The sequence below is a fragment of the Gavia stellata genome, chromosome 20 (assembly GCF_030936135.1).
Source record: "Gavia stellata isolate bGavSte3 chromosome 20, bGavSte3.hap2, whole genome shotgun sequence".
NCBI lineage: Eukaryota > Metazoa > Chordata > Aves > Gaviiformes > Gaviidae > Gavia > Gavia stellata.
In genome coordinates, this window is record NC_082613.1 from 10153475 (window position 1) to 10178515 (window position 25041).

Below are 25041 nucleotides of genomic sequence, written 5' to 3' on the forward strand. Positions count from 1 at the left end.
AGGATTCAGATCTTGAGTAACACCTGAAGTAAGCAAGCAGATTTTGCAAGGGTTCCAGAAGAGCAATCATTGCACATTGACTTTTTGAAGTATCTTAACAGATGATGAAATGCACTTGCTCTGATATTCAGGTGTGAAAAATTGTTTTACTTCAGAAGACAGACATTGTTTGCCCTAGTGTACTCCATTTGATCAGATGATCATGAGAAGTTCTTTGTCTAATGCTAGGTGCTACAATTTCTTACGGAGTTGTAGTTCAGTATGACCATAACAGACAGTAAAGAACATACTTAAACATTCATTCAAAATTGAATCTGCAGCCTTAAACAAAATGGCATATACAGCAAGTCTTTAACATCAAAGAGAGACAATACACTGAACTTGAAATAATCACACCTCATCAGCATAGGCTCTTCTGTGCAGATCATGAAAATGTATGACTGTCTGCAGAGCAGAAGGGCGGAGAATCAACAGATGCTTCATTTCTGATATTGCCATATTGCTAGAGGTTTGGTGACGTAATAGCTAGAAACTTGTTCAAGGGAAACATGTTTTCTTCTCAGTTTTAGGAGCATTGTTGCACGAGTGATCAGTTTTACTGTCTAAGTCATCAGGGATCTTGTTTTGCTGAGAATTATATCTTCTGTTTTGTTTAGGCTTTTCATGTTGACAAAATTGGTTTCAGCCTCCTTTGAAAAAGAAAATGCCATGCCTTGTTAAAAATATGTCCAAATAAAATTGTTACAATTTTCCAAATGTCTTACTTGCTTTTTCTACTCAAAACTATTTTTAAATTTGCACTAATTTGTGGGCAGTTCTAATGGACCCAAAATAACATATTTGGAGAATAAACTATTGGTTAAAGATTTAGTTTAACCAAACTAAGAACAGTATAGACTTATTTCTGTCACTAAAATCAGAAGGCCTAGCTGTGTATCCAGCAGATTTGCTGAGTAAGAAAGTGCCATTTTTACGGGGTCACATCTCTGACCATAATTGCACTTTAATATAGAGTAACTGCAGGTTCAGAATTCCTGGGCTAACATCTGTAATTATGTAACTGATAATTTCTTCACCAGGAGATGGGAGAGTCCATGACTGAATGTCACCCAGAGAGGAAATTAAACACTTGAGACACTGAGTAATTTAAAGCATAGTTCTCATATTTGTGGGTCTCATGCATGAAGGACAGCTGGAAAAGACTTGATGAAAGCACTCTGGTGTGTGTATAATTATTGTACTGACTTGAGCTTTAGCAAAGGGATTTTGTCATGATCTAAATATAACCACCCAAAACTCCAGGCACTCAAAGCTGCAGTCAGAAACCTGAGCAATGGCATTTTGTGTGCATTGATGTAACGGATGCTGTTGTGTTAATGGTTACTATTTTTAGTTTCAAGCATGCTGCTTGCATGCATCCAGGGAGTTGAGGAGAGGCGAGAGGAGGAAATGTAGGAGAAACTCATATATTTGTCTTCTCATTCTGTAACTCTCCAGTTTTTACGGTTGAAAACAATCCCATGCCTCTCAATTGCCTCTTTTCTGTTGTGCTATGGACCCAGCGCTGCCTTTTCCTGCACCTGGTGGTCAGAAGCCTTTGTTTCTTTTCAGATTCCCAGTGGTAAACTCCAGTATTAATATGAACAGCTGTTGATGAAGGATAAAAGTCTTAAACATCTGCATTCCAGCTCTTTGCACCATACTCTTTGTGGCTGTTGTTTTATTTGCTTTGTACCATTGTTGTTGTGTTTGGGCATATATCTATCTATTCTCAATTCTTCCTTTGGAAGTACAAGGAGGGGAAAAAAATTAATCAGATTAGCGATAAACCAAACCCAAAAGCATTTTACAGTCTCTGAGCATGTACATCTAGGTATTGAGCATCTGACGAGAATGTCAAATTCTCCTAAACTAATATTAATGCCATTTCTTTTCCATGTGACGGTAGTGAAGGGAATGTCCAGTGAGTGCGGCTGTATTCCCATGGATCTTCAGTTGGCAGTAGTTTTTTGTTTGGATCACTATGAGCTGTCTTAAAAGTAGCTAGATGCTGCAGATATCTTCAACTAACATAGGAAGCTCTACATCTCTGAAGAGTTCTAAGAGTCCAATCAAAAACCCCCCAAAAATTAACTTCCTAGTTCTGGGGAGATGAAAAGGTTCAGATAGAATGTTTTGAGGCCAGGATCCTAAATAGAAAATTAATGATGTGAATGCCACAACAGACTCTGGAGGGCATTGTCTACATGGCATGGTGCCCTGAGATGCCAGCTCTGGAAGGCCTCGCATATTACCCCTGGCAGATTGCCATGCTAAATTACTTTTGATATTCAAAGCAGCTTGTCTGAGTACCTCTGCATGGCACTGCATTGTGGCATAGAAGCTGACCTGAACCAGGAAAGAAACTACTATTGTGAGGAGCACCCAAAAAATGATGAGTCTTTCTGAACCATTTAACCTGACTGAAGCCTCATACGGTCTCTTGACACCCCCCCCCCCCCGCCTTTTATTCCAGTGAATGCGATACTGGAATCTCATAACATAGCTGCAGCCCTTCCCAACAGCCTTGAAAGGATCAACTCGCTCCTTGCCTGATGTGCTCAGGCATTGAAACAGTTGTTACTGCCTCTTCTGTGAATCATTTCAGTGTTTCCAGATATCTGATGTTTGCAATGGGTTCAGCATCTCTGATCATTTTAGTTGGAAAAATTTGCACTGTCTTTGATTCTGGAGATCAGTAAAGCAGAACTTGGCGCTGCCAGCTGACCCTTGTTTCTTAACAGGGGATTTCATTCCATTGCATGTGCTGGTGGGTATGACATGTTCCAGTGTAAGTACCTCAATCTAGTTGCGAAGCTACCTTTCCCTTCCTTTAATTTCTGTAATATGTTAGATATTTGGTTTGTATTTGATGAAATTCTTTCATTTAGGGAAACTGTTATGGACAGCTGACCCACTGTGTAGTGTTGCATGAAAATAGTGAAGTCCGCTGCTTGTTTCAGAACACAAACTGAACCAGCCAACTCACTGGGGGTTCCCCCTCAGCCCTGAAAGGCTGGGGATTTACAGCTGGTTGTTCTGTGTTATAGTTCCCCTCCAGATCTCTGAGCTTCTTCCAGGCCTTGGTTCTTCCCAGCCATCTCTGTTTCTTCCTCCTGCAGGAGTGGTTAGCACAGCCCAGAAATGTCGGTTCCCTTGCTCCTGGCTTTACTCTGCTCCTGGCTATTCTTGTGGAATATACTGACACACATGCAAGTATCCCTGAGATAGCAAAATCCGTTCTTTCAGCAAAGAATATATTATTTCAGTAATGCATTAAGAGGGAAAGTGCTGGAAGTCTCTGTGCTCAGAAAGCTGATGTTAACTTACAACAGAGTAAGTTAGGAATTAGTGGAACCCCTCTATACATTATTCACATTAAGGAGTATCATGTGCTTCATGTAAACTGCAACCCTAATGCCACTCTGAGTGCACACCCCTTTGTAAGGAATTTGGTATCAGCCTGTGACCAAATACTCACTCCAGTTTTGTCTGAATCAATAAGTTACTATGTTTTTCCTTGCAGAAAGACAAATTCTTTGTGTACGAGGAGTACTGTAGCAACCACGAGAAAGCACTCAGACTGCTGATGGAATTGAACAAGATTCCAACAGTGAGAACATTCCTCCTGGTAAGCACCTTCTCTAGCACTCTTGACTTAATGATCTGACTTTGCACTGTACTCATAATAACCCTTTGGTATCCCAGGAACGCCGGGCATTTTGCAGATATTACCCATTCCAGGTATGCAGCACTCAGGATGGATAGGTATTGAAATCACTGATGAATTCAGGCACAGAATTAAGCAGAGCTCTTGTATGAGTGATTTCAGTGGAAACAGGGAAGACTTCTTTTAAAAGAAGTAACAGAAAATTTGAGCAAAGATTGTGAAAAGAGTAATGCAGTATATCAGCAGCAGGGCTGTGACTAGTTCCCAGTGGATCTGATTCCCTGTTCAGTGGTCTGACCACCTCACCATCTGCAGACCCACCAGGAAAATGTGGCCTGCTTCTGGTGCCCTTTTACCTGTGAGTCCAGTCATGGGCAAGAAATGTAGTCTGGATGAATTGTTTTGACTGCGTCATTGCTGCTTGTATCAAAAATGACCCAACTCCCCATGCAACCCATGATGTATTAGTATCTATGCTGGAAGGGACTGTGGCGTACAGCCTTCAAATGCCTCTACAGAGGCTGGGCTGGGAGGAGAAACAACCAGTAGACAGTGCCTTCTGCCTAACATTCCTTATTTTGGATGTTTCTCCTCCTAGCCTTCACCCCAATTCTGCTTGATTTTTGGGTGTCTTGTTTTTCCTGGCCATGGATGAATGGCATTTGGAATGGGGTTGGCGAGTAGGTAAGGGACTAATTCAGCACATTAGCTTTTTCTCTTAGTAAATGCTATGAGGTAAAAGAAAGGCTGTCTTTTTGCAGAGAACCTGCTCTTCTTTTTGCTCTTCTTTTTGCTCTTCTTTTTGCTCTTCTTTTTGCTCTTCTTTTTGCTCTTCTTTTTGCTCTTCTTTTTGCTCTTCTTTTTGCTCTTCTTTTTGCTCTTCTTTTTGCTCTTCTTTTTGCTCTTCTTTTTGCTCTTCTTTTTGCTCTTTCCCAATATAGTACAGCAAAAGAAAACTTCTGCATAAATATCTGTCACAAGCAGGGTCAGAGCATTCTTTTAGCCACAAAATATAGGCCTCAGAGGGAGCAGCAGGGCCAACCACTGATGTTATTGGGTAGTCAGAATCGCTTTGTCATGTCTGAGTTTTAATGAACATTGTTAAACCATTAGTTTGAGTCACCAAATGACCCTTTCCTTGTTCGTGAGTTCCTCTGGATGCTTGTGTTGAGAGAAACTAATGAGAAAGAGGAGACAAAAGTGCATGTAAACACCATCCTTCCCAACATTCAGTGTGTTCTTCACTTCCACTGGATTGGCAAAAGCCTCCTGTCTGTGTTACTGGCAGCAGCTGGCAAACTGATTATGAGGGACATAAAAGATGTCACACTGTCTGCTGTGGCTTGCTGCAGCACCTGAATCCAAGAAGCTCTTAAAATAGTAAATATGGGACGAGAGGCTACGCTGAAGTGTCTATTTTGCTGTGGCTGCTGTAATTTCTTCCAGGCCTCCCTTCTCCTCTCCACTGCCTCCTAAAGCCTATGCTATAATGTCACGAAGCAGAAAAAGCTGCATTAAAATACAAAGCTTTGCTTGTGAGGATAGATTTGGCCCGATTGCCCCCTCACAGCTGCTGAAATACAGAATATGGGAATGTGTTTGAAAAATCAGTAAGTGTTAAAGGGCAGTTTTGAGCCCAGAGCTAGAGAGAGGTCTGAAAGAGGAGACAGGAAGGACTGAATCACTCGAGACTTGGAAAATTGGACAGGGAGAATTGTGAGCTGGTAGCCAACGTCACAGATCTAGAATAGCCTGGGGAAGGGTTATTTTACAGACGATTGTCTGTAAAAATACCAGTTAGGACTAATGAGATTTATGTGTGATGTCCGTGAACATTCCTTGAAAAGGAGGATTGTTGAACTACAGCCAAAAACCCACTAAATTTCAGAGTGTGTCTGAGCCACAGCACACATTTCACAGGGGATAATATTATCAGTGATGCCCCAAAGCAAGCACATCTCAGCTGAACTGAATTTAAACTTCAGCTTCTGTTGACAGGACAGGTTTGTAACTGGGATGATTTTTGGGGCAAAGTGTCCAGATTCATGGTCTAATGTAGGAATGTGAACTAGTTTATCTGAAATAGATTTGAATTCCATCTGAGTCTACTACCTGTCTCTGGAAGCAGCTAATAACAGAATCTTCAGGGAAGTGTATAAAAAGCTTACAGTAGGTCAGTATTTCTTTATCACACAGAGATTACAGATTATTGTGACAAAATAAGGACAGGTCAAGGACTGTAGAATTTTTTTTGATGCATTACCCAATTCTTATATTCCCCTACCATGTCAATCTTGAGAAATGAATTTCCATAATATACTGGAAAGTTGAGCATCACTTGTTTTGAGGTAGTGTGCGCAAATTTATCTGTGAAATGATTCTTCTGGAATGCAGGGCCCCTCCAAATCTGTGTGAATTCATTGTGTGAGTATTGCAAGGGTTGATCAATTGCTGATTCTGTTCCTCTACCTAAAATCTATTTGGACTTGGATTTCACTGGTGTATTGGTCCAACACTTGTCTCCTTCCTTACTGTGCTTAAACAACACTGGGAGAGTAGTAATTTTTCTGGTAGAAAAATGCCCTTCACCTTCTTTCTGTTTGGAAGTCACAGAGCTTCACAAAATTAATGCTGAAACCCAATTCCTTTTTTTTTTTTTTTTTTTTTAAATGAGCATCAGAATTAATGAAACCTGATTTCCTTAAATTTCATTGCCTCTTGCACCTCCTACCTACAAAGTAGCCTTGCCTGCATGTCCCATAGCTTTTTTTGCTGGGCAAGCAGCAACATGTGCTGTGACTGGTTGAGACCACATGTGTGCTGGTTAGCCAGCCAGTGTGCCCATGCTGTTTGTCCAGCTGTGCTTAGACACAATGTTTTGCCAGAGAATTGGTGGATGTGATGCAGATGACTCATTTATTTCTATTCCACTTCGATTTCCTTCAGACATAAGGATTGGACTAGAGTTAATTCCAGGATTACTAGTTAGCAGGCTTTATTTTAGCCTTCAAGAGTTTTCTGGACCAACAGTGCAAACTTGCATAGTAGAGGAAGACAAATGGACGTATCAATTGTGGGGGCAGGCTGGCTTCTTTTAGGTAATAGTGCATCTAGGTTTGCTGATTGTCATTGTATTGTTATGACATTTTTTGAGTCACCAGCTGTATAATATTTCTCTGGGAAGATACCTTTCTACACAGCCACTGTTATCCAGAGCAAATTTTCTTTTGCTGACGCACAAAGAACTTTGCAGACTTGATGGCTGTATTTTAGTGGTGAATGAAGTCCCATTTCCTGTACCTTAGGTGTGCCAAAGTGCTTTCTGACTGTAATACATGTTATAGGAATACAAAATCATGTCAAAGAGCATCTGAAAGCTTTGTGTCTGAGGTAACATTTGTTTCCTTTTTCCATTATAGGGCTGCATGCTTTTGGGAGGCAGAAAGACGACAGACATTCCACTAGAGGGTTATCTGCTGACTCCAATTCAGAGAATTTGTAAATACCCACTTCTGCTTAAGGTAAACTGAAAAAAGTACTTTTCCAGATGGTTGTTTTATTCTTGGAGTGATTCTGCAATTTTTTAGCCATGACTTTTGTTGTCATTCCTACCTTCCTGGTTTGCACTTCTAAAACTTGGATCCTCTCTGAGGAAAATGGGTTTTTATGGTTACAGTCAAAAAGCTGGCTGATGCTGACAGGCTGCTAAATCCTGTAATGGTGTGGGTAGACCAGACAGGGTAACTTACTGACTAACTAATGCCTTTTGACTTCAGTTCTCTTCAGATGTTTATTAAGGCTTGTGAGTGCTATTTTAGCCACATCCTGAAAAGCTGAGTTCAGACAGAATTGTATCAGTGTTCTGAGGGACTGGGTGGCTCTGGGGACTGGGACTGGGATACATCTTTCATCATGAGGTCTCTAGTTTGAGTGTGTTCAGGTCAGTAATGATCAAAATCCTGTATCATCTAGCAGCTGTTTGGCAGCTTGTTTGAAAACTGCTTGGTTGTCTCAGACGAGTTCCCAATGGACGGGTGTCATTGCAGAAATGACTACTGCAATTGGCACTAATTGGCCCCCTTGCTAGTATTCTTACCGTAGGAGCTACAGAATAAAAGACCTAAAAAGAGCTAACTTGCCTGTCATCTCTCCAGGTCAGGGCTGGGTCACAAGCCTAGTGGGGACAAGGAGAGGAAAAAGGAGGAAGCAGTTTCTGGGAGAGCTTGCATCACTGGTGGCCTTGTTGCTACTCTGTGGCTAACAGCCATCAATCTTCAATGATGTCAGTCTCTTTCTCAATCAGAGTAACATTACATTTACTAAAAGAAAATTAATTAATAAAAAATACAAGAAGAAATTGCCTCATATTTTGAAAGAAGGGTCCCTTCATGATTTGTGGAAGAAAGTAAGAATTCTGTGATGAGCTGGTGCTCTTGGTCACAGGCTGACCACATGAATAAACTGTATGTCATGTAAAGCTATTGAAGTGCTGTGTCTATGGATTCAGCATGAATAAGGGTTTTCATAGGTACGAGCTGGTTAGCTCAATACTGATCTGTTGTTCCATTTTAAAATTGTTTTTTTCATCTGATAAATGTTTAAATTCTTTCTTTCCATCCAGTTGGAGCTTTCAGAGCCAAATTCTCAAAATATGTCTTTCCTACAGGCGGAATCATTCTGTTGTCTGTGCACAAACCCATCTTATAGCAGACATTCATGCATCATTCCTTATGGACCTAGCTACTGGGATTTATGTGTATACAGCCAGTTTATCAGTCCAGTCAATCTATCCATGACTCCACTTACAGTTCGAACAAACGAAAGGACACACGATTCAGGCACATAGCAGGAGAAGCTAATGTGTGAGACTGCTACAAACATTTCTTCCACAGTATTAGTAATAGTCAAGACAGGTCAAGGATGCCTAGATCAGGAAAGCACGTAAATGGTTCCAGCTCTGATTTATCTTCAGAGAGGACTGGTTGTGTAGAGATAATTGAAAACCTAATGATGCCTCAGTTTAAGTCCATTGTGTTTATTTGCGGTTAGTGTGGAGAGAATTTGGTGCCTATTCAGTCTGTGGATCTGCATGATGACTGTGAGCAACATCCATGTGCACAGAAAGGGAGTTCCTCTGGCATCTGATATGGTAAACAGAGCAGGGGATGTGGGGACCTTAAAATGTGCATTCCTTACCAAGTGTTTGATAGTGTTTGTTTTCTTGTTTTCACTTTGTGGTGTGTTGTGTGATTGTTATCTAGCTGTGCATTCAAGACTGAAAATCAGAGATTGTTTTGTTTCCTTACAGAGATTCCTTTTCTATTTTCCAAGAAGCTTCAACTGGAGGAAATAGTGGCTGGGTTCTTACTTTTGAACTGATCTCTACATTTGTGCTGTTACTAAAAGATGAAGTGTTAGTCTCCTGCAGATTTCTTGTCACAGTTACCCTTTCTATGAAGGGAGTCATTAATGGGTATAGAGCCTGAAGACCAGGTTCCTTCATCTATTTATTCCATGCTAGAAACATCTTAATCCAACCAGAGTGGTCAATATCTGGTGTACCCTTGCTATGCTTATCTAAAAGTGATCTTTAACCAGTTTTATCCCAGTATTTTCCAAACTTTTTGGACCAAAAGATCACTGTGTTAGCACTCTGTATTTCTCATATTTTGCTCTGCGTCCTTGATAAGCTTGAAGTAACTCCAAAGTCAGTATGGTTTCATGTATCAGATCTGACCACTCAATATGTGGACCACCAGTCATCTCTGGAGCACAGTTTGGGGATCTCAGCTCTAAGCCATGCCCATGGCTGTCTTAGGGAACTCCCTACATTTCTTCTGCACCCCAGTGCCTCTTCTTTTTCTCTTTTTAGTATGATTTGGTTGCTGAATCATCCATTGCTAATCAGACCTGCTTAATTTCTAAGCTTTTTGGGAAACATGATTATGAGTGTTAGATTTCTATCTGGATAACCTGTAGACATTTATCTACTGACAGAAGCTTGACTTGCAAATTAAAATCTCTGTTATGTTTTAAAAGCTCTTCAAAATATTAGAATGGCAGAACCTGCCAATACTACAAAATTTCCTGAAATCTCAGGGCTTGTACTCAAACGCCATGAGGATGCTGGCTACAGAAACACACCCAAAAGAAACGCACACCTTTGATTACAAGGTAGCAGCATCATCGATGCAATGGCATTTTGGTATTCTTCAGCTTAAATTTTCTCATTCCTCTGTACCGTTCTAGGGCAGATCTTTCAGAAAGTATGGAGTTGGAAGAGCTATGAATGGACCAGTTTATCTTGCTTCTCTTTTAAGAATTTGTTTTGCAAGGGGGTAGTAAACAAAAGACTAGAACAAAATAAATATTTCTAAACTGTAATTCAAATCTTTTCAAGTTCAAGGCAACTGAAGTCATTGTGCTCTAGGGATCAAATATTGGCCTGTGGAAATAAACTGATGGCTTCCACTTTCTTACACATGCACGGTTGTACATGTCAAAAGGCCTGCTGGCACAAACCTCCCTTCTTTGAAAACCAAAACCAATACCAGCAAGGCTAAGACTGAAACAGTGTTTCTTGCCTTCAAGCCACAGCGGGGTAGAATAAAGATAAATTTGTCCTCTGACTCCAACATCGTGCCTACCTCCTGGGATGGGGACTCTGGTGTTTGCCTCTGCGCTCTTGTCGAACAAATAACCATGAAGGGAGTGGATGGGAGGAGCTGTGACGAGGCATCTCATGATGTTGCATTCCACTTTTCTATGGCATTCCATTTTTCTTTTTGTATACAGGCTGATAAAAATCACACTCTGTTCACTACTTGAAATTTCCTGGGCAGGAAATAAAAGCTTTAAGAAAAAGCTGAGGGTAATTTCATTTCGGTTAGGCAACAAATCTGCCTCAGTCAGTGAGATTATGCCGTTACTAGCAACTGAACTAGTTGTTCAGCTCAGAAAATGTCTGTGATCATTAGAAATTGTAGTTGATGGTGATTCTGAAAGGTATTGAGTTCGTAGTGAATAAATTGTACCGCATTCAGGACTTGTTTGATACTTGCTAGCACAAAATTACCAGAGTGGACACAAATGTTTCAGACATGAGAACAGCTATGGGAAAGTACAGGCTGATTCTGTCAGTGCTGACCAGGAAAATGCAACTCTCCAAGCAAGCAAAAAAAAAAGTAGATTTAAAAATAACACAACCCTCAAATTAAGTGTTTGCTCTCCCTTTGCTACTGAACTGCAGTTATTGCTCCTGAAATAGCTGTTTTGTATTCATTGGGATTGCGTCTTATTTTATCCAATTCCCAGGGCAAACACATACTATTGTATTCCAACTGATGAGAAAAGTCAGAGACCAGAGCTATCCTACTTTCCTCTTTTACTTTGTTTTTAACAAGAGTTTATGAACATGCAGATTTTCTGATAACTTTGATATGACCTTGTTATAGCATAAGTATTTAGTATAGCTCAGTAGTTAGGTTTGATTAAAGATAGTATGAACGCAGTAATTCAGACGTGTCTGTGTTTGAAAGTCAACCCAAATAGTAGGGTAAGGCACATACTTAAAATACTGTAACTATTTTTTATATAATACCATATGTGAGTATCCTTCTTCAGAATAATAGCATCTAGCATGGAGTTAATTTGGGTTACTGAATTAGGAATAATATACTGGAATATCTCCAAGTGCAAATACACCTTAAGCATATATTACCAATAATTTCCAATATAAAGTATGGCATCCTGCAGTTGGTGATCTTATGTTTTCTCATTCTCTGATGAAACTATTTGGGTTTTTGAACTAACAAATGAACGATTCAAATTCAAATTATGGTGACCGATAAATTTCAATTTTATTTGGCGTTTTCTTTTTTTATTAACCAAACATTGCAGCTTTGGAGTGGCTGACTGTAAACAGGTTTTTTGTGTTGTTTTTGTTTGTTGTTTTTGAAATTTTGGTTGTTTTCTTTGGAAGTCTGTCTAATTTGCAAGCCTTAGATATGTTTTGAAGGGTGAGACTCAAACCTAGTCATGGTGTTTCATAATCTCTGTCTAATACAGTTTTTGTCTGCTTCAGACAGCATGCAAGAAAATTAGCACAGAATTTGTTGGTCAGTAAATTAGTTTTATCCCCAGTCCAAAACCTTCCTAATGTGACTTCCACTTCTTTTTCTTGCTGTCAAAATTCAGCAAATTTGAAGCCTACTAGGAGATGCAGGAGTTCTGAATATTTGTTAGCGATGAGCTTCGTTGTAAAAGTTCCTTGAAACTGAGAAAGGGGCTTGGACTAGGCCCAAACAAAACAAAACTGTGCTGCTGTGGTGGGCATTATGATTTGGTGAGAAAGGAAGCAAAGGCAAACAGATGCACAGACCTTAAGAGTGTATACTGTGTGAGTGACTCAAAACTCCAGTGCGTGTATGTACACTGGAAGACTTGCTGAGTAAATATTTCTAGCAGAATGTTATGGATTAAGGCAGCTCTGTCTCACCGATAATAATTGTATGACTCTGTATTAATGAGTGTGAACTATACTACTTAAGAGTAGAAGCAGCTGTTGTGTAAACCAATCTCTGAACAAAAATAGCCTTTTTCCCTTAATAAAGAGCATTTATGTCAGCAAGAAGAAGACCCTAGTGGAGTGGTGATCATGAGTTAATCACACCATTGGGGGTGGGGATTAGGAGCAGTCCTTTCTGTCTCCTTCCTCCCCACAGGAGGAATGTGCAGCACATGATAGCCGCACCCCTACGGGCTCCTGATAGCCCAGTGCGTGTCACAGAGGTTGTTTCGTGTTTGATGTCTGTTCTCTTAAGGAATTGCTCAGACTCCAGCCAGAAATGCACATTCCACCTCTGATACTTTAAAAATATCTCATAACATACACAACTCCATGGACGACTGAGGGCAGTGATTATGTATTGCTTCATGTGATGGAAGACTCATTGGTCCTAGGAGGGAAGGAAAAACCTGGATGCAAAAAGCTGAGTGACTAGATTCAGAATCCTCTTGAAAGGGAAAGCCCAACGGTGAGGCACATGCAGGCCTTAATAAATGCAGTGCCTGGACTTTGAAAGGGAAAGATGGGAAGCCAGTGGTGTGGAAACAGAACAGGATGAAGAAAGATTAACTCACTGTCTCCCCTATTCTCCATCTCCTTTTTCTCAGAGCTGTTGAAGGAACAGAGCCTTCTAATTGGCCATAATTGAATATATTTAATCTTTGGGGGGTTGGGTTTTTTGTCATTTTCTTTTTTTCATTCCGCCCCCCCCCCCCCCCCCCCCCCCCAAGAAAAATGGTGTTGCTCTGAAATTCATGACATTGCCTGGTTGAAATCCAACTCCATGTAGCACAACATTAAGAATTATATATACCCTACAGAGTTGTAAGGAACACTGCCAATTTATAAATCATACTTCTGTCTTCCACACTTTTTATATATAATCACAAATAACTGGTAATATTTATAAAACTGGAAACATGTTTTTCTTGCATTTTGATTTAGCATATGTCGTAGATTTGATGACACATTGAATATAATGAGTTTTACTAATTTATGGTTGCTTGTTTAGTCTTTACCCTGCAGAAACATTGACATAAATTACAAATTTTTAAAATATACAGAATAAAAAAACCTGCTTGGCAGGTACACAGATAGAGCCTGGTGTAACACTTATTTTCTGGTTAGTTTAAGCGAAAAATAAATCTTAATACAAGCAAATATTAAAAACTGTAAAATACAAATATAAAACTCCTGGAAACATTTATATTCACAGAAAGGTTTTTTATTAAAATAAAGCACACTTTGGAGCTGAACTGTTTATTCACACAACTTTTTGAACTGATAAGCAAAGAAATATGTTGTATTTGTTATCTCTGTAATCCTGAGATGTTCAGTAAGTAACCAACGGATGTATCTCTGAAACCATATTTTATGCATGCACTGGTTTGTAGTGCAAAGCGAGACAACCTGGCAAGCAATGATTTGCATCAGTCAATGCACAATGTTAACATTCATTGCGCAAAATCCATGTTAAGCCATGTTTGAGTGTCCTCAAGAGTATAAAGATAGGAGGAAGGAATTTTTAAAATATAGAGACTTGTAAATTTCAGCTGCAAAACATGTGTTCAGTTGTCAGTTTTAAGTACACAAACAATCATTTTTGTGTGGCGAGGGAGGACATGGGGAAAGAAGACAGAGGCTTCTTTTTAAAAAAAATCAGTTAAGCAGAAGAACATCCTCTTTTCTAGGAAATACTAAATTTACATTTATATTTAAAAAACCTCTAGTTTCCTCTGCCTGCCTTCATTGTTCACTCATCATCCCTCCTGCCACCTCTTTGCATCTTCCTGTGTAATGTTCTTTTTACTGAGTTCTCTCCTCATAGGTTTCTTTTGTTTATTTGTTTTTTTTTTTGGGGTTAAGCACAATTAGAGAATAGACAAATGTATGAGCAGCTGATGTCTTGTGTGATTTAGTTCTTATATTTAGATTCTATCATGTTTAGGACTCATTTAGCCTTAAGCTATTCAAAGCTGCATCTGAGATTGAAATACTTGAGTTGGAAATCCTTTTACTCCATTGCATAATCAAAAACTGGCATTTCTGAGTAGATCGGATGTAGATGTCCTATCCTTCCTTTCCGTACGCTGTTCAGGAGGACACTACAGCTGAATGTAGATGTCTTGGAGTGCTCTGTTGCTCCCTTTGTAAAATGAGTTGTGTTCTGTGTGTAGGTGTTATATGAGTGGCACAACCTCAATCTTTGCAGCTGTGCAAGAGTAGTGAAATAAAAGGAATATTCTATGCCCAGAGCATGCAGTTCCCATTTCTGTCTTAGTTCTTTAAAGAACAGATATACTTTTTTTTCCTCCAACTTATGATATGGAATACCTTTGCAACTCTGTGCCCCCCCCCCCCAAAAAAAAAAAAGGGGGGGAGAGAGAAAAGTCAGAGGATAATGGTGAAGATGATAGAGGCTGTGAAAAATACTACTGCTAGTTAGTCTGAAGGATTTAACAAGTCTGTAGCTAGAAAGTAGATGTGTTTTATGAATTAGTTTAAGAAAATCTTTGCAAGGAATAGTTTTCTCTAAGTAGCAGCAACCTCATTTCCTGGTCCTATTAGAGCACAAGTTGCAATACATAAGATAGTAATTCCAGACAGTCATACCCATGGTTTGCCATCTGGTCTGTCTCTCAGCTGCCTTTCAAAATGTCAAATGCTCTCAGAGTTTATGCATCATAAATCTGTCACTAAAATAAATAAGCACTCAGAGCTCCCTGACTGTATTTCAGAAGTACTAGGCTCTGCTCTTTTGGGGAATGGCAGTGTCAGAGCAGCATAGCTCTTCCTCAGATGGTTTAAGACTAGGCAGTGGTGGGACAAGTTCTCTGACTGTCTATGCTGCTTATGCTGTTGAGGCAACTGACTGCCCCAACCAGCACCCTCCCTGCCTTTTCCAGCCTCCTCTCCTGCTCCTTGGGCAGAACTACAGGCAGCTAGCAGGAGTGGGGAAGATGCTGTGTTTATTGAAGCAGAGGCCTGCTGTGAATGAAGAGCTCTTTCTCGGTGTCTTGGTGATATTTCAGAAAGGGATGTTTAGACAGTGCTAGTGTATACATATCTGTTTCCAAAGCAGTGTGGGTGACACTTGAGCTGCAGAACTTCATTGATTTTTAATGCCAGTCATGTAGCAAAAATTCTGCATTCTGTTTTGGAAGCATGGAACAGAGGCTAGTGTCACCAAGGTGCAACGTCTCTTTCCTGCCTTTTCTTTTTTGAACACTTACTTTCCTTGGCCTTATTTTCAGGGAAAGTGAGGTAAGAACTTCCATAGAGAATTTCATTTGTGGTATCAACTGACATTTGTAGCAGCCCACCTCTTTTTCCTATGCATGTGTTACTCTGTAAATCATCCAAGAGTTTAAGATCCTTAACTCTTCTCTCTGAATGGGATTCCCAGCTTTCAGCATATTACCCATCTCCTCTGTCATCTGTCTGACAAGAGCCATTGTCAATTTCCATTTATAATTTTCTGAAAAGAGAAATTGCAGCTATGAGTAAATTCTCAAAATACCAAATCTATGCAAAGAACTGAATCGTTATATTTCATTGGACAAACATCTGCCATTCTGGTCCATTCATTTGGGCCTTTCTGTCTCTAGGCTCTGTCTATGTGGGAATGAGAGCACCTCCCATTGCCATACTTTGATTCTCATGAGACCTGTCTCAGTGGCCAAGCAGTATAATCCCAAGATGCAGATTTCACCTTAAAAGGTTCTGCAAACCAAGACGTTAATAAATAAATAATTAAAATACTTCGCACTTCAGTAACACTGAGTCTCAAGATAATTCACTAATGCTAGTGAATTAATCCAACCAGTGAGAAGAAGCACTGAGAGGGTCTGTGCAAAGAAACAAAGAAACCTGTACTACTTTTAACTCTTGCTTCCTCCTTTCAAATATGCCTTCCACTTTTGCTGGTATCTGAGCACCTCACAGCGTAATTATTTTTTCTACCGTTATTCCTGCTAATAGAAAAGTACAGCTGGGTATGTACAAATATTTCACATGCTAAAGCTGACTTCTGTCTAAAGAACTTTGTAGAGCAGATCATGAATCAACACTAGGACAGAGAAAGTTCCTTGACTTAGCATCTTAGAGCGTCTGGATTAGCAAAATGGTTGGATTAGCAGCTGTAAGTTACTATAAGTTAATACAAGCTTCAGCAGAACTTGAACTTCAGCCCACATCTCTCCACTCTCTGACAGGCCATGTAACTTGAGCCTAAAAGTACCAGTTAATTTGATCTAGAGGTTGTGTGTGGACATAAGTCAGTTTAGGAGCAGTGCTTGTATTGCAGGTTCTGTGACCAACTCAGGCAAGGCCAGCCCCAGTAATACTCAGGATCATACCTGAAATCAGAGTATGCCAGTGCCAAGTAAGACAGCATGGCACCAAGATCTTTAAATTGATGCCAATATGGGAAAATTTTGTGTGCTGAAGAGACACTTGCTTAGGTTAACATGCTGGTGGGGAGAAGCAAAAGACAAATCAAACCACAGATTAAGCTAAGCTGGAGGCCGTGACAGGCATTTGGGGATTGCAATCACTTATTTTGGATGAACATCAACTGTAACAGGCTGTCTTTGCCCTTAGCTGTGGGAACTATGGATTGAAGCAATTTAGCTATGTTCAGACCACAGTGCTGTGCAGGCTCTCTGGCTATATTCAAACTCATTCTTGTGTCTCATGTAAAATGATGAAATTCAGCAGCAGTTTGACATTTAGACACAGGACTTTAAAACAACCAAATAACATGTTGAGGCAAAACAGAACATAGTGAGAAAGTTAAATATTCCAGGCAATCTAAAAATGTGGGTCTTAAACACCATATTATGTACCAAGATGAAATTACCAGCCTTAGTTAAGGTCTCTTTAATGTATTTTTATCCAATTGTGGCTGACTATAACTACTATTGGTCTAAAAAATGATTAATTGTGAGTTGACAGTGGTTACCCGTTTTGCCAAACTGGTTAATATTGTCAGGTCCCAAGTTTTCCCACTGTTTTTTGGTGGGCAGTGTTTAACTGGGCTGTTGTGCATTGAATCAAATGAAGAAGAGTCTCTTAGGAACTCCTTCTGAGCAGACGCATTGTTGATCTCTACGTTAATCTCTCCAGTCAAAACATGTGCCCCAACCTCCTAAACGTAATCTGGGGAAGAATCCCTGCTAAACTCCTGCTGCTCTCTTGGCCTCTCTCTTTCCCACTCCAGCACTTTTTCCCACTTTGCCTTTTGAGGACCCCTCTTCACTTGTCATGGACCTGTCTTGGAGGTTAAAACACTGAACTGAGTGCTAGAAAGTCTTGGTTCTGCAAGTGACTTGATCTTGGACAAGTTACTCTTCTGTAAATGAATTTCCTCATTCGTAAAATTTTTACTATACTTCCTGACACATAAAAACATGGGAGAGCTGTGGCTAGTGCATTTCCCTGCAATTTCTGGACACACAAATTCATCACGCACAGAGCTGTAGGTGCTTATCCACATGTGGTGGGTTGACCTTGGCCAGCTGCTGGTTGCCTACCCAGACACTCTCTCACTCTTACTATTTGATGGGGTGGGGGAGAAAATACGCTTGTGGATCCAGATAAAGACAGGGAGTTGACTTACTAATTACCATCACAGGCAAAACAGACTGGACTCGATTTATTGCCAGTTAAAATATATTTGAATGGTGAGAAACAAAAGCACCTTCCCCCCACCCTTTTCCCCAGGCTCAACTTCATTCTTGCATTCCCAACACCCCTACTTTCCCTCCAGCCCTGAGTGGTGCAGGGGGAATGGGGGATTGCAGTCAGTATGTAACACTTTCTCTCATGCTCACATTTTTCTCTGCTCCAGCATGAGCTCTCCTCGGGCTGCTGTTCGTCGGGATAAACCTAGTCCTGCATGGGTCCTTTATGGGCTGCAGTTCCTGTTAGGAGAACCTGTATGGGCTCTCCACCTGCCACAGTTCCTTCAGGGAATATCCACCTGCATGGGGTCCTCCACAGGCTCCTGTGTGGATATATACTCTGTCACGGTCCTCTTCATGGGCTGCAGGGAGATACCTGCTGCAGCCTGATCTCTCCAGGGGCCACAGGGAAATCTCTGCTCCGACACCGGGAGCACCTCCTCCCTGCCTTCCTCTCAGGCCTTGGTGCTCACAGGGCTCCTTTTCACACATTTTTTCCTCTCTGCCCTGCCACATTTTGCCCTTTCTTAAACGTGTTTTCACAGAGGTCCCACTGGCTTCTCTGATGGGCTCAGCCGGGTCCTGCTGCGGGTCTGTTGCGGATCCGGCTGGAACCGGCTGGAAGCGGCACGGGGCAGCCCCTCACCTCTCCTCACAGAGGCCCCTGCAGCCCCCGCTGCCAGCCCCTGGGTACAGACACCCGATACACTGAGGTGTCTGAGTTAGGAGAGGTGTCTTGCTGGAGTCCCTCTTTGGTCAGTGGAAAGAGACAGGCTTCTCATGGGGGCAGTTCCACTCTCAGGCAAATCTGATTTGCACTTCGCGTTTTTCTGCTGGTTATAGATCTAAACAACCTAGGTCCTAAAGCTTCGTGTGGCTTGGGATTAATCTACACCTGATCATTTCTGCAAGTACTGTGGGTGGGGTATGCAGCTTAGCATTATTCCTGTAAGGCCATAGTTCGCAGAAAACTGCTTCCATAGCTCTTCTGGTTCCTGATAAAACTTGCTATGGGCAGAATTTTTATCTGATTGAAGGGGCCCAATCCAGCATCACTGAAATACTGGATGCGCACCACTGGGGCTGGTGTAGCATCTAGACCATGGCTAGGTCAACAGTCCATTACATGTTTTTGAAGCGGACAGTGTGTTTTTTATGCGGTCTTTTAATTTATTTGGCTTTGGTTCATACTAGAAGCAAACACATGTGATGCAGCAAAACATATTTGGCATGAGCTCTCTTGATTTGGCATATTTAATATGAGTGATTGCTTCATTTATTTAGCAGTATTCATATAAAACGGCAACCATGCACAGACGAAGAACAGAGAACAGCATCTACAGTTACATGCCCATAACTTCTCTTTCATTTTGCAGTGGTTCTGGCATTTTCCTGTGGGATTGCACACTAATGCTTGTGCCTTTCCATGAGCCACTTCTAAGTTTACATTGCATGTTTTCATTTTTTTTAAAGGAATTAGCGAAGAGGACTCCCTCGAAGCATCCTGATCACCCAGCTGTCCAGAACGCATTGCAGGCAATGAAGACAGTCTGCACAAATATCAATGAAACCAAGAGACAAATGGAGAAACTGGAAGCCCTTGAACAGTTGCAGTCCCACATCGAAGGATGGGAGGTATGATGTAGGACTAGCAAGCTCCCTGAAGGCAGTTTGCTACACGGTTTAATAGGCTGAAGTTCAGTGACTCGTACTGTGTACACGGATTTCTGTTTCTTACGTGATGTGTAAATGCTCTTGAAGGTGTGGACAACATCACTCTGACAAGTTTAGAATTTAGTATTTATTTTGGGTGTTCAGGCTGCTGCTAAATTGTAGTAGAACAAACATATTATGAAAGAAAGAAAGGTGTTAGAGCTAGAATGGACTGAAATTTCAAATGGGCAGATCTCATTTGAAAGACGAATAGGTCTAGAAGATGAAATCATTTTGACAAGGACTGGTCTAAATCTAGAAGATGAAATCATTTAGACCGGGACTGGTCTAAATAACAGAAGTTTCTGTTTCCAGTCCTACAAGCTTTTAGTTTTTCCGGCAGCTTTTAAAGTTAGCTTACTTGCCTTCATACAGATCTCCTGTATAAAAGATAAAGGTTAGATTAGCAAGCATTAGATTAGAAAGCAACTGGTATGTTTGCATTTGCTCCAGTTAAGTTAATAGGGGATGCGTTTCTAGTGGTGTGTTTATCAGTAGGTGGATCTGTGTAGGTAGAAGCATTTACTATGGAAGGGAGAAAAATAAGAGAGGGAGAAAACTAGAATGTGAAGCTTGGGGGAAGAGGAAATCTGGAAAAAGAGCCACTCAGTAGAAATACTGGGAAGTCAGGATGGTGTGCAAAGGGTTGGCAGCTTCTCTTGTGATGACTTTAGTTGCGGTCCTTGAATCAGTGGAGTTGGAAGCCTCTGGGAGGTGCACTATAGGGAGTCAATGGTGTTAAATGGTCTCATGGAGAGAATAGCGTCGGCGTTTAGTGAGACATTTGAAATGTCAAGGCTGATCATTGCCAGCTGAGGATTTCTTAGCTGAGGACATTTGGTTAGAGGTCATGTAAACTTCCTCATGTTCGGACTCTTGGGTGCTCTCCATGACTCTCTTTTGCGTTGTTTTTTATCTTTCATGTATGTTTTAAACCTTGCTCATTTTTTCCCTGAAGGATGTTCTTGGCATCCAGCTAAAGACACGAGAACAACCCAGATATCCAGCTGTGTATTTTTTGGACAGCAAGCTCAGTAAACAAAGTCATATGATGCTCTATATAGCAAGACTTCTAGAAACAGCTAAAAACATTTCAGGTTCAATGCAACTCATGGGTCATCTAGGCAAGAGGCATGGTTTGAACTCTGGAGCCTGAAGTATGACTATTAAAATGTCCATGATGCCATAAATGAAGTGGTATCTGAACTTGCTGGGGGTTTTTTTTAGGGTTTAACTTATCTACAGCAACATTCTGGGGCTGAAAACCCTTTCAGATTTGTTTATATACACTGTTCTGTAACAAAGTCACCTAGGTCACTCAGCTCAAAATTTCAAAAAGGAAGAAGTGTTTTTCCCTCCCAGTAAGCTGTGGAACATTTCTAAATTATTCTAGTGGCATATTAAAAGGAGGAAAACTAGCTTTATACATCACAGATGGATACATGCCAATGCACAACATGATGGCATTTTTTTCTTCTGTACATGTAAAGAAATTCGAAACTGATTGACAGTTTCCTATCTTGGGTTTCCACAGTGCTAGAGGTCTTGTAAATTATGACTCTAGAGCAAAGTGCTATGTTTGGAAATAACTGGTTTTAGTTCTTTCAGATGTATTTCACAGTTTATTCCTAAAGAGAAGGGCTCCTAACTTCTATCTATGGAAAGCTGCAATTGCTGAATTAAATAAATTTTTAGCTTAACAATGCAGTGATATAAGCCACAGAGCTGGCTGTGGGAGGACGTCTATAAGGCAAATTTATGCCTGTTTTTAGTTTATCTGGTAGCAATCTCTCCTATGAAATAGAAAATTTCTCTTTTCTGTTAGCATGGGTATGGATTCTGAAACACTGGTGCCCTGTATATATGGTTATATACCACACATGCTAATTTGACAAGGCCTACAGCTTCCAACTGTTTTAATCCAAGGCATCTAAATTGTCAAAAAGAAGTGAAGATCAGCTTACTTATAAAAAAGTAATTTACAATTATAAGGGATGTAGCCTGAATCTGGGGACTGTACAAGCAGCCCAATGTGAAGTTTGATGCTAATTTGTTCGCATAATTTGGAACAGGCTTCACCTTGTCTAATGTTTCTGTTTAACCAAGCCAGCAGTTTCACTGGTTTCTATGACTTTGCACTTCCTTACAACTGTCCCAATGAACCATCCCTGGTCTGATCTTCATTCTATTGCCATCAGTGCCACCCTCAATATTTCCAGCGTAACAGCATTTCCAATATTTCCAACATAAGAACAACATCATTTTGCTTCTGCAGTGTCTCTTCTTCCTGCTCTTGAGAGTCATCTGTAAGTTCACTAAGGGCAGTAGTTGTTTTTTAGATCATTTTCCTCGGTTCAACATTTTTACTTCAATATCTCCACCCACCAATCTGCACCTCCCTCTCTAATACAACTATCACTATCATACATTGAGCATATACTGGCGCCATACTGTCAGTCTCTTTCTGAGACAGGTTATAATGAGGGGACATGTTAAAATAGGCCAAGTCTGGGAAGCCGCTGAAGGGCCTGCAGCTTAGTCTGAGGTCTGTTCATCAAAATGAAGTGCTCAGATTCATTCTTTTGGAATGCACAGAATCCTTCTAGATGTATGTTATGGATTAGTCTCAGGGAGGTCAATTTGATTCTGGTTAATCCTTCTGGGAAACAAAGATTAGCTGAAAAAAAGGGGAAAGAAAAGTAGTGGATGCATGAAAAGACCAACTTTTGTATACAATGTTTTCGTTTGCTTAGTGAAGAACAAGTTAATAAGCTTTTTCTATTAATTCCATATTGATTTTTCTGTGGGGAGGGCTCCTCCTTATGAGTCCTTGTGAATTATTTTTACTGAACGATTGTTACATACGCTTGAATTCTCCCCGTCTGAAATGCATAGGGAAGCAAAACCCCCATCACAGAACAGCATGAGTTGTTAGATATGTGTTAGTACTTAGGCAGATCAATCATTTTATAATTGGCTGTAATTTGCAATTCCACCAGCTATGATGTTTTCTTTTTCTTTTTTTTTTTTTGCCCTGCAGCTTAGTCCCACTTAGAAAGGTGAGAAATCCTGTGTTGTCTCCGAACACATCAAGTAAATCTTCTCACTCTGTTTCTTGCTATTGAAAAACCTCTGAAATAGGTCTAAATGGGAAGTAGATAGGTCAACAGCAAACAGGAAATGCATCAACAGTATTTAGATACCATCATGATGGGTCTGATGGAAAAATAAAGATTCTTAGATTTTAGGGTGAGAAGCAACCGTTGCAGTCATTTGCTTTCACTTCCCGCACAGAATAGGCCAGATAATTCTACTCAAGTGATTCCTGTGTTGGTAAAAGATGGACTACAATTATTAATGTCACTGTGCTCATTGTTTTTGCTGTCTTTGGTATTTTTTGGAAAATTACGTACTTGATGTCACGGTGCTCTGGAGCCTCGATTTTTCCATGGGCAAACCACATGAGGACCATGCTTTTACGTTGTACAGTCAGTTGGTTTCTGTTCCTATTTGTGTATGTGCTAGTAGGCCTTTGAGGTCATAATTCTGAGATATAGTGATTTGTCCTGGAGATAGTACCATGCCATTTTCAAAACAGCAAGTGCTCATTTCTGCACATGTATTAACTTTTTCTATAAAATGATTAAGAAAACAAAAATGTATCAGGACAGCAGATGGAACTATTGCATCTAGCTAGTTCCTGCATCATTCTGTCCAGAATGTATAGAAACACGTGTGGAACACACAAATTGGTGCTGGATTTTGGTGCGGCCTTTAAAGAATGGCTGCTTCCTCGTTAACTGAAAGCAAGACACGGACAGCACAGCTGGCAAGGTTTGATTTAGAAAATGGTGTAATCAGAGCTTCATTCACACCTTTAGAGTGACTGCATTGCATTTAGAAAGGCTGATTTCAGTTCAGTGATTTCCCCTGAATAGGTTGATGGCAGCAGACTGTACCTTCCTCAAAAAAACCAAAACCCCACAAACCCAAAACAAAAAGCCAATCAATTGTGTAATGTCTAAAATCATTCATACAAATCCTTCTGGGGTGACTTTCTAGATGGAGCTGGATTTCATGCCTGTGCACAGAGATGTCTTCAGTTTCTTTAAGTGGTGTGGATTGTGTTTTAAAAAATGTTTCTATTATTTGTGAATATATTATTAATGGACCTTTGGAAATCAAGCAGTTTTGTTCATAATGAATGTCTTGCAATACAAATTCAGTTCTCTTTTTCAGTAAGACTCAAGGCAGTGGGTCGTATAATCTAATTTACTTCCTTATCTGCATGCTGACCATGGAAGGAAGTTATATTTACCCTAAGTTGTTCTTCCTTCCAGCTCAGAGAAATGCAAAAACCATTAAGAGATCCAGAACTGGGTGGTAAATGTTTCCAATGCCTCAGGCTGTTTTTCTGAAAAGGGACCTTTATTGATAGGATGCTCCTGTACTCCTCCTTATGAGTGCATCAGTTATTTCACAGTTTAATGACATGCACATAAAATAACAGTGTTTTAGTAAAAATCCTTCATTGCGCACACACACAAGAAGTTAAAAATAAAGAATAACTCTTCTATGTTTCAGGGGTCAAATCTGACAGATATCTGCACACAGCTCTTGCTCCAAGGGACTTTGTTAAAAATCTCAGCAGGAAATATCCAGGAGAGAATGTTCTTTCTATTTGATAATCTACTGGTCTATTGCAAGAGGAAATCCAGGTGAGTCCCTCTGTCTTTATGGTTTTATAATGGGGCCATTCAGAAGTTCTGTAAGTAGAAAGTATGATCAATTACTGATCGCTCACTGTTCCCTTTGCTCTGTAGGGCTGAGTCACAGGTGTGACTTTCCTCTGTTTTTGACTATTGCTATTATTTAGACTATGAGAAAGAAGTCACTATATGGTAGGATAAATATGCCAGACAGTAATGGGGTCCCCACCCTGAGAAGTGCGCAATCCAAAGACAGAAGTTGATACAGTGCAGAAAAAACAGAGTGAGTTCTTACAGCTGGAAAGGTTCCCAGAGCAAATGGGTCTCCAGGAGTGATGTGAAGAAGGAGGCCTTGCCAGCTTTCATTGTGAGGTTATTCCAAGCAGAAGAGGTTGACGTGAAAAATGATATAAAACCAAGAAAGGGGAAAGTGTAAGACTAAGAAAACATTAAATAGATGCAGGGTACAGAGGAGTGAGGAAGAGATGAAGATTAGCAAGTTGCTGTTCAGCATTTGCAGCCCATGTGTTCTGTGTGTTTTCTTCCTTTCTTATTCTAGTAACAATTTTTGCATCATTTGACCTTATAAAACTTAAGCATTATTAACACTCACTGCTTATTATTAAAATAGCATTGGCAGTGTGGCGCGCAATTTGCTTC

General features: G+C 40.4%; 1 protein-coding gene across 1 annotated transcript in view; it reads left to right on the plus strand.

Moving 5' to 3' along the window:
- Positions 1-25041, plus strand: part of PREX1 (phosphatidylinositol-3,4,5-trisphosphate dependent Rac exchange factor 1) — a 168833-nt gene that overhangs the window by 77258 nt on the left and 66534 nt on the right. Inside the window, exons 4-7 of the mRNA XM_059827031.1 lie at positions 3566-3670; positions 7129-7230; positions 19433-19594; positions 24257-24390. Of these exons, the coding sequence (XP_059683014.1) occupies positions 3566-3670; positions 7129-7230; positions 19433-19594; positions 24257-24390 (503 nt within the window). The remainder of the gene's footprint in view (positions 1-3565; positions 3671-7128; positions 7231-19432; positions 19595-24256; positions 24391-25041) is intronic.